Source organism: Macaca mulatta, chromosome 6, assembly GCF_049350105.2.
Source record: "Macaca mulatta isolate MMU2019108-1 chromosome 6, T2T-MMU8v2.0, whole genome shotgun sequence".
Classification (NCBI taxonomy): domain Eukaryota; kingdom Metazoa; phylum Chordata; class Mammalia; order Primates; family Cercopithecidae; genus Macaca; species Macaca mulatta.
Window position 1 is genome coordinate 169,425,201 of NC_133411.1, and position 13,365 is coordinate 169,438,565.

The 13,365-nt window shown below is 43.1% G+C and overlaps 1 protein-coding gene across 5 annotated transcripts in view; it reads right to left on the reverse strand.

Annotated features, from left to right (window-relative positions):
- Nucleotides 1-4,131: 4,131 nt before the first annotated feature.
- The window catches only part of ATP10B (ATPase phospholipid transporting 10B (putative)), a 360,064-nt gene continuing 350,830 nt past the window's right edge, over nucleotides 4,132-13,365 (reverse strand). For all 5 annotated transcript variants that reach the window (XM_077937417.1, XM_028849890.2, XM_077937418.1 and 2 more), the window contains 2 exons: nucleotides 10,900-11,087; nucleotides 4,132-6,920 (listed from right to left, as the gene is read on the reverse strand). In XM_077937417.1, coding sequence (XP_077793543.1) covers nucleotides 6,473-6,920; nucleotides 10,900-11,087 — 636 coding nt within the window. In that variant the 3' untranslated portion in view covers nucleotides 4,132-6,472. The remainder of the gene's footprint in view (nucleotides 6,921-10,899; nucleotides 11,088-13,365) is intronic.

Sequence of the window (13,365 nt, forward strand, 5' to 3'; positions counted from 1 at the left end):
CTATTCCTTGCTCTTTAAGAGGAGGGCTTGTCTAGAAGCCTAGCAGATGTTAAGATGTTAAGCAGGTCTTGGATTTCCTTCTTAAAAGGAAACCCTCACTGTCCAACATACCAGTCTGCTGCAACTGGGGAAAGCAAAATGTGTGCATCTCTTTACACATTTGTCTTGGGCATCCAGTAAAAAGAACAAATGCTTATAAATATGCATTTTTTTTTTCCTGTGGGAAGAAGGTAAGGTCATCTTAAGGGCTCAGAAGCAACAGTTGGTGGTGCTTTGGAATTCAGTTCTGCCTCTGCAGATGAGAAAAGAGAACACTAAGAGGTGCCTTCTTACTAATGTAGGCCATCCTTCAATTCCAAGCTGCCCTCTGCAAACAAGGTGATATGAGGAGTTCTGGAAAGATCTTCTTGTCAAACATATATACTAAGTCCCCTGCCATGTAGCCTAATACTTTTTTATTTTACCTTTTTGGGCAAATCTTTGTATTTTTAAATATTCAAACAGCCTTGGAAAGAATTGCCTGCTCAGCTCTGATGAGATTGTTGAAGAGCCCTTGTTGAGGGGCGTTAGGAGACCTCAATTGTAGTCCCAGCTTTGCCTCCAAATTGCTGGGCGACCCCAGTCACATCTGCCTATCTCTTGAGTTTCATGATCTGCATGAAATAGTGACATTTTACGTGCAGGAATATCTTTCCCCTTGTCTTGTGGGCACATAGGTTAGCTGGGATAGGAAGAGCTCTTAATATTGGAGAAAAACCTTTTCCCCAAAGTCAGGTACCTGCTCAGCCAGCCTCCCTGTGCTGTTCTGGGGTCTCCAGACCAGAAGAGAAGCACACATTTGCTTTCCCCAGGCTCTGAGGATCCTACCGTATCCCAGGTGGTCTTGGTCCCTGTGGCACCTGGGCTTGCTTTTCCATAGGCCTGACCTGTGAGGAGTTGGCCCTTCTCACAGACCTACTAAGCATCAGGGGAGGGACTGTGGCAGTCTGCATATCCATAGAGGAGGGGCTTCCAGGCAGGGCAGTGCTTGGACAGGGGCACTAGAGACTTGTCTTGGTGTTTCAATTACATAGTAAGCAATTATGTTTTGTTGGTTGGGGGCGGGTGTGAGCACAGGTGTTGGAGGTTACAGGAGATGAAAGCTCCTCTTCCCCACTCCTTAGCATACTTTAGGGCCTGCATGAGGAAAAGAGGTTCTGGCTTCGGTTTCCCTCCTGACAGTTGGGGAGGGCAGCTGCCCTGGACCCTCATCAGGTATTTGCAGCTTCTTAATAGCCATTAATCTGAAAAAGGCAACCCAGGACCTCAAAAAGGCATAGCGGTCCAACCCATTATCTCCCCTTTACCTCTGTCTGAGAGCAGCCCTCACTTACGATTTTCTTCAGTAGCAACAATCACAGTATTCCTGGGCACTGCCATGTGCCAAGCACTGGAAACACAGCAGGGAATAAGTCCAGCGTCCCTCCCTCAAGGGATTTTTCCACTGGGTGTGTGTGTGTGTGTGTCTGTGTGTCTGTGTGGTGGGGAGGGGAGGGAGGCAGAGAGAGATAGCTGCAAAACAGTAAATCACAAGGACTTGAATATACTGGAGGTCATTCCCACCCTGTAACCAGCCTCCCTACATAGCTTCAAGAATCACAGCATGTTAGAACCAGTCTGGTTCCCACCTCGAGAGTTTGAGGAAACAGGTTGAAACCTAGTGACAGGATTTGTCCAGAGGCATCATAGAAACTGCTGGTAGACCCAAACTTGAAACCTAGCCTCTGACTCCTGGCTTCATCCCCCCATACTCTCCTCACTCAACCTGCCACCCTCAGTCCTGTTTCCCCTGCTCCTGATACAGGAAGAACTCCCAGTGAGGCACCTCCTCCACCGATACTAGGTGGCACCAGAACACCTTCCAACGAAAAGACTCCTGGACTTGGCTCCTGTCTGAAAATGTCCACAATCTCATTGTGGGTGTCCTGAAGTTTTGGCTGGGCAGCACTCCTCTGGTAGTGCCCTCAAAAGGCCTGCCTGCTCAGGGCATTGCCCCAGCTCATAGGCCCCACCTCGTTTATCAGTGGAGTCCTGCCTGGGTCCCAGGATCCTTTGGGGGTTCTCTTTTTTGGGTACCTGGGAGGATTCATCCTCCCAGGTGACTGACTTCTCCTGGGGGGCTCTCCATGCCCATGGGAAGGTCTGGCTGGGTGCCCAACTCAGGGGGAGATATGTTAGGGCAATGCAGGCATGAATTCTGGTTCTCTGTGATCTGGTCCCCAACTGCCCTCCAGCTTCATCTTGCAGTTTTGTAGCCCTGTGATCAAAAGTACAGCCTCAGCCAGGTGCGGTGGCTCACACATATAATCCCAGCACTTTGCAAGGCTGAGGCAGGTGGATCACCTGAGGTCAGGAGTTTGAGATCAGCCTGGCCAACGTGGCAAAACCTTGTCTCTACTAAAAAAAAAAAAAAAAAAAAAAAATTAGGTGGGTGTGGTGGCAGGCATCTGTAATCCCAGCTACTTGGGAGGCTGAGGCAAGAGAATCGCCTGAACCCGGGAGGCAGAGGTTGCAGTGAGCTGAGATTGTGCCACCGCACTCTAGCCTGGGTGAAAGAGTAAAACTCCAACTCAAAAACAAGAGTACACCCTCTGGTTTCAGACTCCACAGATTAGAATGCTACCTCGCTGCTGGTTAATTGTATGACTGTCATATGTTTATAACACATCAGCTTTAGCTTCTGAGAATGAGGATGTGGTAGATTTCAAATGGCCTCAAGTTTACTTACAGCTCTTCTCATTAAAAGTGGAATGTATTTTCCTATACCCTTGAAACTGGGCTGGCCTTGGGACTTGCTTCCATAGAATGTGGTGGGCAGTGATGATTTGTGAGTTTGAGCTTATATCTCAAAGGCTTTGCAGCTTCTGTTCTCACTCCAAGTGTTGCTGCTATGTGACAAGGCCAGGCCGGCCTCCTTGAGGATGAGACATCACATGGAGAGAGATCCCAGCCATACCAGCCAAGGTCCCAGACAGAAGCAAGTTCAGCTGATGCTGTGTGGAGCAAAGATGAGATGTCCTGGAGGAGTCCAGTGTAAGTTGCCTACACACAGCATCATGGTCACAGAAATGATTGCTGCATTAATTTACCAAGTTGTGGGGTGGTTTGTTATGCAGCAGAAGCTAACTGAAATAGGGGAGAGTAACTACCCTTACCTTATAAAGCTGCTGTGAGGTTTCCATGATGATGTATGCTTAGACCATCACCTAGCACACAGCAAGCAAATACAGTCGTTACTACTAACGTGATCCTGTAGCACATCCTCTGTCTTATTGGCTTCTAGCCACACTATCCTCCTTCCTTTTCCTTAAATACCACAACTTCTTCTTTGGGGCTTTTGTACTTAACTCTCTGAAAGGGCCCTTCTTTGCTGTCTTGTTCTCATGATTGAGGTCTCAGCTGAAATGTCGTCTCCTTGGAGAAAGCTTCTCTGACTATCCTGGGAACCCTTCCTCTCCCTTCATCTCCATTCTTGCTTCCTCTCATAGTATGTAATATCACATTGACTGACTTCCTTAATATTATCTGTCTTGCTTTCTAGATTAGGAATTTTAAGGGCAGGAACTGGGCCTGTTTTTCTTCCTTATTTTATCCTTGCTGCCTATCACAGTGCTATGTCCAACAGGCACTTAGTTGATACTGATTGAATAAAAAGAGGCACCCAAATCAGTCTCGATTTGAGGTTGGTGCTGGACCAAATCAGTCTTGATTTGAAGCTGGTGCTGGGCTTCCAGGAGGAGAGTAGTAGCCAGGTTAGAGTTCTAGACTGCATGTACTGCTTCTAATTCTTACAGCCCTTTTGATTTGTCATACTTTCATGTTGGGTCCAATAGCTGAATATGTTCCTGATACTCTATACTTTCAGTGGGGGTTGGCGGCGTTGGATTCTCGACAAATATGTGAGCTTCTCAAAGACAGATTGAGCTCCTCACAGCACCTCGCACATTGTCAGGCATCTAGTAGGGGCTTAACAGAAATTTATTGGACAGATACATGAATGAATGAATAAATGAATGCAGAAGAGGACGGGGGGATGAGAAAGTCCTCAGAACTAGTGATAATGATATAAAAGAATAATAATATGAACTTAGGTTGACAGGCAACTATGAAAAACCACGTTTATTTTTAATAAAGGATGACATATTTCCAATCAATAAAACATAATAAAAGTATAAAAATGTACTAAGTACAATCATTAGCATTATGTTATAGGGGAATAATTGTTATAACTTTTCCCTGTAAGATGGCACATTGGATGGTCACAGTTGGCTTGATTTACAGAGGGGCAAGAGTAGGTGACCAGTTGTATCAGTTGCTCCAGTTTCCTAGGATTTGGGACTCTTAAAAATGAGAAAGTCCCAGGCAAACTGGGATGGTTGGTCATACAAGAAAAACAGCAGCATCAAAATGCTGGCTATAGTTTGGAACTTAGGAAAAGAATCAGACATTATTTTTTTCAACTTCTCAATCTCTTTTCCCCTTAGCTCTGAAATAAAAATCCCTTTGTTATTACTGAAGGTGTTACAGCTTTCAGAGGCTTGTTACCACTGGGTTTCATGTAATTTTGACTTAATATCTATGTCAAGCCTGGGAAGAAAGGCAATTCTAACCAACTTGCAGGTGTGGCATCCTGCTTCAAGCTGCCTGCATCCTAGAGAGAATGGAGGCAGAGCAAGAATTCAAACTCAGATCTCCTGAGGCCACTGTTCTGTTCTTTCTGGCTTTTAGTAGTAGCCAGAAATTGTTTGGGGAAAACATTGGGGTGCCTGAGATCCAAGTTTTCACTCAGTCCCCTTACTGGGAACAATTCACATCATCACCACTTTGCCTGGTATGTGTACCTGTCCCTTCATGGGCAATCCTCATGCAGGATTCCTCCAAATACCCAGCAGCTGGCTAGTGCTGACATCATTATGTGGCAGAGGCAGTGAAACAGGATATTGGCTCCAGGACGGTGCTGCAAATGGTCCTTCCAGTCCAGGTTTGTCAGGAAGATGGTCAGAAGGCCAGCTCCCTGTGCCATTTGCCAAGTTGATTGAATGTTTTCTAACATCTTTGCTGAGGAGGTTCTCGAGTGATAGGTCAACTTATGGCTGATGGCATGACTCATAGGCTCAAAGACTCGCCACACTTATTGCATCTATTTCTGTCCTTTTTGCCTACTATATAGGTACTAGCTTAAGGTGGCTCAGTACCCTTTCTGGCTTATTTTACAAGACTAGGGTTAGGCTATACTTTCCCACAGCAGACCTAGCTTCTCTTGACAGCCTATTAAAATTCTACTGTTCATTCTTTTAACACTGTTTTGAGCTCTGCTATATATTTGACATAACCTCTAGGGATAGGAAGTCTATATAATCCTCCTTTTCCCTGTGAAGTGACACTTCCTCTGACTCCTCTAACTGAAGCAGGCCAGTGTCTTCCAGAGGGTGGTATTCTGGAATAAGCTGAGTGGGGTTTCATATGAGCTCTACCCTTGAAAATGTCATTGTTTAAGCTCAGGGTTGCTTTATCATATGGGCCTATTCTGGGTGCGGATGTGCTTATATCTCCTGATTTACGGGTTTTTTTTCTTTTGTTCTAAGAGCTGAATGAGGATGGGCAGTTTTATTTAAAAATAAATACAATAAATAGCTTTTTTAAAAAAGAGTGCCACCTATGTTCTCTTGTCAGATTCCCCAGATGGTGGGACATATGGCCTGTCAGTCAAAACAGGGGTCTCTGGTTCACCTGTTCCCTTTTGCATGTCTATTCTTCATGCCTCTTACACTAGCTGTGACCCTACAACCCTCAGAAGAGTCTGTGACACTGAGTTCAAATCCACTTTTCTTTCTGGCTTTTAGTAGTAGCTTTTTAGACGTGGCTTTTCTTTGGCTTACAGACAAAAGGCAGAACCAACTCGCTGTGCATGGAAGGGATGTTAATCCCAACTAGGCCGTCACCGCAATACACTCAAGATGAAGCCCTTATATGCACAAGTCTCTTATGAAACTTTAACTCTGGGCACTGAGGGGTAAAGAAGCCCAGAGACTTCCATATCCTGAGATATTGCCTGGGTTGATACACTTCTTGGAATCTTGGAAACTTATGGCCCAGTTGCATTGGGTTGTAGGCTACACTTATCTAGAGGGTCAGAAGAATAGCTTTGGGCTAAACCAATTTGAGAACTCAGTGCAACAAAAACAACCTCCTTCTCCAAACTGTTTGCAAAATGTGCTGCCTGGCAGCAGCAGAAAACTAAAGACCGACTGGGTTTCCAGTCTTTGTGTCAAACCCCTTGGGGACAGCGCTTCCTCCATGGAAGTCAAGGTTGTTGGAGAAAAAAAGAATAAGACTGGCACGTTGTTTCCTCTATGAAAAGGAAGGGGTCAAGGGTTACGTGGGCCAGTGATTGAGTGGCCTCTGTTGAGTTTGTATGGATTTCTGCAGCTTCTCATATGGTCAGTGAACTCTGGGATCGGCGATGGCTGCCCCTCTTTGAGCACCGGGACATATCAGTCTGTCCTCTTGAGTTGGCCATTGTCCTATTAGGCCCCAGCAGGTGCTCCCCGGATGAGAGTTGAGCTGAGGAGTCCCCTGAGCATGAGTCATACCTCATGCGCTCTGTGCCGCATCTCTGTTCATGGAGCACTGACTCTTCGATGTGCTTCCTCTTGGGAGGGTTAGAGCTCTTCGGGGTGCTGGTACTGAAGTCCTGTCCTGCGATAGATGACACTGGGTGGTGGGTGGGTCGAGCCACTTCGGGGACAGGGGCAGCCCTCTGTCTGTTTCGCCAACTCTGGATTTCCATGTTTCTTTTGTCTGGGGGCAGTTTGTCAATTTTCTGAGCTTTTGAGATTAGAGACTTCCCATAGGTTCCTTGTAGAGACAGGAAAAAGTATCTGGTGGGAAATAACAGAATAAAGATATTTCTGATTTCCATTACTTCATAAACTTCAGCATTAAAAGATGGTCTTTAGAATCCAGCTCCCTGCCCAGGGCAAGATCCTCTTTACTGCACTCCTAGCTATTAAATCCATGCCTGGGCACCTCTAGTCTTGGTAGCTCAACAAAAAAATAACAACAAACATAACAGTTTTTTTTTTGTTGAGCTTGGGTAGCTCAACAAAAAAATAACAACAAACCTAACAGTTAACATTTATTATACACCAGGACTATTCTAAGTGCTTTATGCATTATTAACTCATTTTATTTTCCCAACAATCTCATGCGGTTATTACTTTCGTTTGCCTCTGAGTACAGATAAGGAAACTGAGGGACTGAGAGATTTAATGATTTGTTCACAGCCACACAGTGGTTGAGCTATGGTCAGAACCACACACTCTGAATCCAAATGTCTCTTATTTGCCATGCACAAAGCAGTCCATTCTATTTCTGGGCTACTCCAATTTAGGCAAATTTAATTGCTGTGTCATGTTAAGCCTTTGTAAAACTTGATGATTTTAAAATAGTTTTAGAATCCACATTCTTTTCTTGAATCTGTGGGCCTTGCTGACTTGACAGTGTCATCCTATTACCACAATTTGCCAGATAAAGAAATAGGGGCCCCAAGAGGTGAGGTGAAATTCCCAAAGTCTCCTGAGATGTTAACAGATCTCCTTGTTGACTGACTCAAGGTTTTTATACCCCTGCCAAGCTGCATACAGTCTGTAGTAGACTCTGGAATTGGAAATCTTTTTTTGTTTTTGAGACGGAGTCTCGCTCTGTCACCCAGGCTGGAGTGCAGTGGCGCGATCTCGGCTCACTGCAAGCTCCGCCTCCCGGGTTCACGCCATTCTCCTGCCTCAGCCTCCTGAGTAGCTGGGACTACAGGCATCCACCACTATGCCCGGCTAATTTTTTTATTTTTTATTTTTAATAGAGACGGGGTTTCACTGTGATAGCCAGGATGGTCTCGATCTCCTGACCTTGTGATCCGCCCGCCTCGGCCTCCCCAAAGTGCTGGGATTACAGGCGTGAGCCATTGTGCCCGGCCTGGAATTGGAAGTCTTTATCTATGTCTAGAATCTTCTCTCTGTTCAAAGTGTAGGCAAGGAAAGGGGTAAGAATGTGAATAAAACTATGTGGTGTATGGAGAAAATATACACAAGCCGTGGCAGTGGGCAACTCACATCCACTTTCCAGATGTCCGTTGCCTTATCTAAAAAGGAATCTATCTGGCCTGGAGGACGTCTAAGGTCATTCCCAAAGATAGTCTTTAAAAATTTTTTGTTTGAAGTCTTATAAGCAGGAAGGCTCCTATTCTTCCACTATGTCTAAAAGCTGCAGGGTGACCCTCCCACCCCTGCCCAGCCAACCTCTGCCAGTAGGCAAGAGATTTCTGAAAATTACAGTAGATCTCATGGAACCAGATAAATTGTTTTCATTCTCTCACATCTCACCCAGTGAGGTAGTAAGGCCATGTATGTGTCCCAGGAAATATTTGACTTTTTGCTTTAAAACTGGAATTTCCGTAGTGTAAACCTTTTCCTTGAGCCACTGCCTTCCTCCTCTATTGGTTTATTCAACAAATGCTTTTCAAGCTCCCACAACGGGCCAGGCCCCCAAGGGATTAAGCCATGAACAGGAAAGACAAGGTCCTTGCTGTCATGTAACATGTGAATATAGTTATAAATGGAGAAGGCAATGAGAGTGTCAAACACCTGATCACTAAAATTAAGTGTTTCTTCCTCAAGGAAGGAAGTGCTGACAGTTCCACCCGCTATGTATTTCTCAAACCCATACCCTATCAGCCCTTAAATGTTTCTTCCTTGAGGAAATGCCCCCCCCATTTATAACTATATTCACATGTTACATGACAGCAAAAAGCTTGTCTTTTGTGTTCATGGCTTAATCCTTTGGGGGCCTGGCCCATTGTGGGGACTTGAAAAGTATTTGCTGAAAAAATGAATGGAGGAGGAAGGTGGTGGCTTGGGGAAAGGTTTACACAGAGTAACCTTTTAAAGCTGAAAACTGCAGGATGCATAGGAGGTAGCCATGCCAAGGGGATGAGAATCAAAACCTAGGCACGATGGCTGAAGCTTGGGGAGTGGTGATAAAAGTAGGGGAATATGACCCAGGAGGGGTTGGCACAAGCAGAGCAGGGAGGAATTGTGGGCCAGGTTTATGATTTTTGTGCTTTACTGCAGAGGTCTTGGGAAGCCCTTGGAGGGTTATAAATAGGTGACATCACACTTTGGACCAACAATAATGGACAAGAGTAAGATCTAATAGGAGACTACTGAAATAATTTGGGGTGAAAGGGTAATAGTCTATTGGTAGCAGTGGCCGTAGAAATGGAAATAGATGAGTTTGAGAAATACATAGTGGATAGAACTGTCAGTACTTGGTGAAAGGCTAGACGTGGGCGTGGGTTAGCAGGTGATGTCAAGAATAATTCCTCGGGGCCTGCCTTTGTCCTAAGTGGGTAGCATTTGCTGAAAGAAACTCTAGAGAGGTACCCAGATTTCTGGGGTGGTGCTGGTGATAGAGGGTGGAATCATGAATTCAATTAGAAATGTCTCCCAGTTTCCTCAGACTTAATATGCCCAGTGAAGGTGATGAATAGGTAGCTAGAAAGATGTGTCTGGAATTCATAAAAGAGGTCTGGGCTGGGAATTTATGATGAAGAGTCGTCTGCTAAAAATAATTTTTAAATTCATGACAGTTATTGCTGTTTATGGAGAGAACATAAAGTTAGAAGACAAGAGAACTTGGGGGCAAGAGAACCTAGGGGCAAGAGAAACTAGGTTAAGCAAACCACCAAACTTATTAAAGGAAGTAAGGCCTGTTGATGGGTATCTAATTTTGGGATAAAAAAAGTTTTGTATAATTGTCTATTTGCTATCGCTTAAAATGATAAAATGACTTGATTGCGATGTTCGGAGTGGTGAGATCCTAGGGATGGAAAGAGGCTAAGTCTTGCCTGTGGGCACATCATCGTCAAGTTCACTGCTTTGACTAGAGAGTGTGGGCTGCAGAATAGAACACTGGCCTTTGAGTTGGGAGAACCTAGCTCCCACTGTGATCAGTGGTAGGCCTGTGAACACATTCTGGTCCCTCTTGGTACTTCAGCCATCCCATGAGCGGGGTACTAGAGCCATAGATCTGCCCAACACTTAGCTCATGGCAAAAACAAAATGAGAGACTAGATGGGAGAGCCTACGTCAAGAGTGAGCTCCAAGGAAAGTCAAGGCATTTATAGTTGCTCTTGCTATTTTTCTGGAAAAGGTACATTTACTGTAGAGGGTTTAACTTGGAAATATCTGACATAGTCCCTGGGCATGGATAATTTGTCTAATGCAGGTCTTGTGTGGAAAGTGTGTGTTTAAACAAATTTGAATAATACTTAAATGTTGGCAATTTCATGCAAAATTTGAATTTCTGGGAAAACTCTGAAGCTCTGAAATGTTTGACTTGATCTTTCCTTGTGTCCATGATAGAAGCTGAGAAGCTCTTTCTTCCAGTGTCTGTACTCCATCTGGCTTGCTGAACTTGCTGGCCTGTCCTTGTAGGCATTTGAGTATGAGACTCCTGGACTAATACAAAAAAGGACCACAGAGCTTCTCAAAATAATTCCTTATAACACAAAAATATTTGTAAGGCAGGAGGGTAGGAATTGATACTCCCATTTTATAGATGTCACAACGGAGGTCACACTGATTTGGTGACTTCGCTACTTTGTGGCTAACCTGGGACCACAGTCCATGTTATTTGCCTCCTTGGTCATTCATCATTCTTTCTGTCCCACCTCTCTGTTTCTGAAACAGTAGCCTCAAGGATCCCAGCAGAAGCCAAACTCCTGACTCTTGGGTTTTAAAAATATCTTATTAAAGGGAGATTGGTAATTTTAGGAAAGAAACACAGCCCCAGTGCTCAAACCTTGGGAGAAGAGCAACAACTGGTGTGAGAAAGCAGACGAGGTAGAAAGTGGGGTTTGACAGCTGGCCTTCCATCACCCAATAGGGATTGGTGGGGCTGTTGCAGGTGACACAGGTGGCATTGTACAGGAGAGATACCAGAAAGTACGTCAGGAAGCTGCCGAGGAGCACGACTCCGTGGAAAATGGTCTGTGGAGGGAAAGAAGCAAACACTGTTGAAGGTAAACTGAGATTAGGAGGCAGGGTAATCAAACTACTTGGTTAACTTTGTTTCAAACTATTTTTGAAATGCAACACACACAAAATTCAAAAAAGGGTGCAGCTTAATATATCATTATAAAGCAAACACCCAGATTGCTGCCATGAAGAACTGAACACACATACCCCAGAAGACCCTATTCTTCTGTCTCACCCCTGCTTTTGGTGATAATTTCTATGCTATCCATTGTAGGTTTACTACCTATCTAGGTTTTCCTACATAGCCTGTTTTTAAATGGATAAATAGAATCATGTTTCGCATGACTTTTTGTTTTTTTTCCCCTCAGTGTTATGTTTGTGTGATGAGCCCATTTTTTCCATGTGGCAGTAGTTTATTCATTTTCAAAGCAGTGCAGTATTCTGTTTTTTTTTTTTTTTTTAAATTGTATTTTGTCCTGCCTGGTTTGTGCTTTTCTTTTCCCATTCTTGTTGTCTTTTATTTTTATTTAATTTAAAAAATTGATATTAGATGTACATATTTTCAGGATACATGCAATAATTTGGTATATTTGTGTATAATTAGGATAATCATGACATCCATGACTTTAAATATTTCTTTTCTTTATTCTAGGAGTATTCCAATTATTCTCTTCTAGCTATTTTGAAATACACAATTGGCTAATGTTAACTATAGTCATTCTGTTGTTCTTTTAAACATATTGACGATTTTGTATAATTTTGTTTTCCTTCTTTCCTAGTTGGGAAGTTATATATTCCATTCCTATTCTTTTAGTGATTATTCAATAAGTGAAAACAAGCAAACTTACTGCAGTCTAAAGCTTACAACTAGTTTTCCATCCTCCTGAATTACACACGAGATTTAGAGCACTTCAACTCTCTTTACATCCCTCCTGGCTAATGTGCTTTTGCTGCTGTTTAAATTCTGTCATCTTTTAAAATCACTCAAGTCACTAGCATTATTGTTTGTATGGTCAGTATTCACTAAGGTCTACTCACATGCTTATCACTTTTCCTGCCTTCATTCCTTGGACCCTCCACCTGAGGTATCTTTCTTTTTAAGTACATCCTGTAAAATGTCCTTTTGGGAGTCTGATAGTGATATGCTGATGCTTTATTTCATTGATATTCTTGAAATTCGTCTTTTGATGAATATGGTATTCTTGTTAGGCAGCTATTTTCTTTCAGTGTGCTTAATATGGCATTCCACTGTCTTCTGGCTTTCATTGTTACTACTGAAAAGTTATTAATCTCTACCTGTTCTTCCTTAGAAGGAAATCTTTATCTCTTAAAGTCTGCTTACTTTTATAACTTTTTTTTTTGTCTTTTTTGTTCTATAGTTTCCTATGACAGAATAAGTATGAATTTCTTTTTATTGGCCGGGCGCAGTGGCTCAAGCCTGTAATCCCAGCACTTTGGGAGGCCGAGACGGGCGGATCACGAGGTCAGGAGATCGAGACCATCCTGGCTAACACAGTGAAACCCCGTCTCTACTAAAAAATACAAAAAAACTAGCCGGGCGAGGTGGCGGGCGCCTGTAGTCCCAGCTACTTGGGAGGCTGAGGCAGGAGAATGGCGTGAACCCAGGAGGCGGAGCTTGCAGTGAGCCAAGATCACACCACTGCACTCCAGCCTGGGCGGCAGAGCGAGACTCTGTCTCAAAAAAAAAAAAAAAAAAAAAAAGAATTTCTTTTTATTTATCTTGCTTGGGTTTTGCTGAGCTTGAATCTTTGATCACTTCAGCAAAATTCTCATCACAATCTTTTCAAAGATTGCCTATATTTCATTCCCTCTCTCATTTCTGAGACTCTGATTAAATATATGTCAGACCACTTAAAACATCATTCTATTTACTTAATATAGCTTCTATAATTTTCATTACTTTTCCTGTTTTATAGTCTGAACACTCCTTTTGACCAATTCAATAATTCTTCCCTTAGCTATATCTAATTTTCTACTTAGCCAACCATTGAAACTTATTGTAGTCTTTATTTCTAAATGTTCTATTGATTTTTCAAATCGGCTAGATTGCTTTATATAGTTTACCAATCCCTGCAGATATTTTAAAGCATATTCTTTATTTCTTTAGACATAGTAAACATAGCTTTTCCTTTTATTTATATTTGATAATTCCAGTTTCTAAAATATTTGTTTCTGATATTTGGTTTTTCACTCATGGACTCATTCTTTTATGAGGTTCATTATTTTTGAATGTGCTTATTGTGCTCAAAGTTAGACACAACTTGAGGCT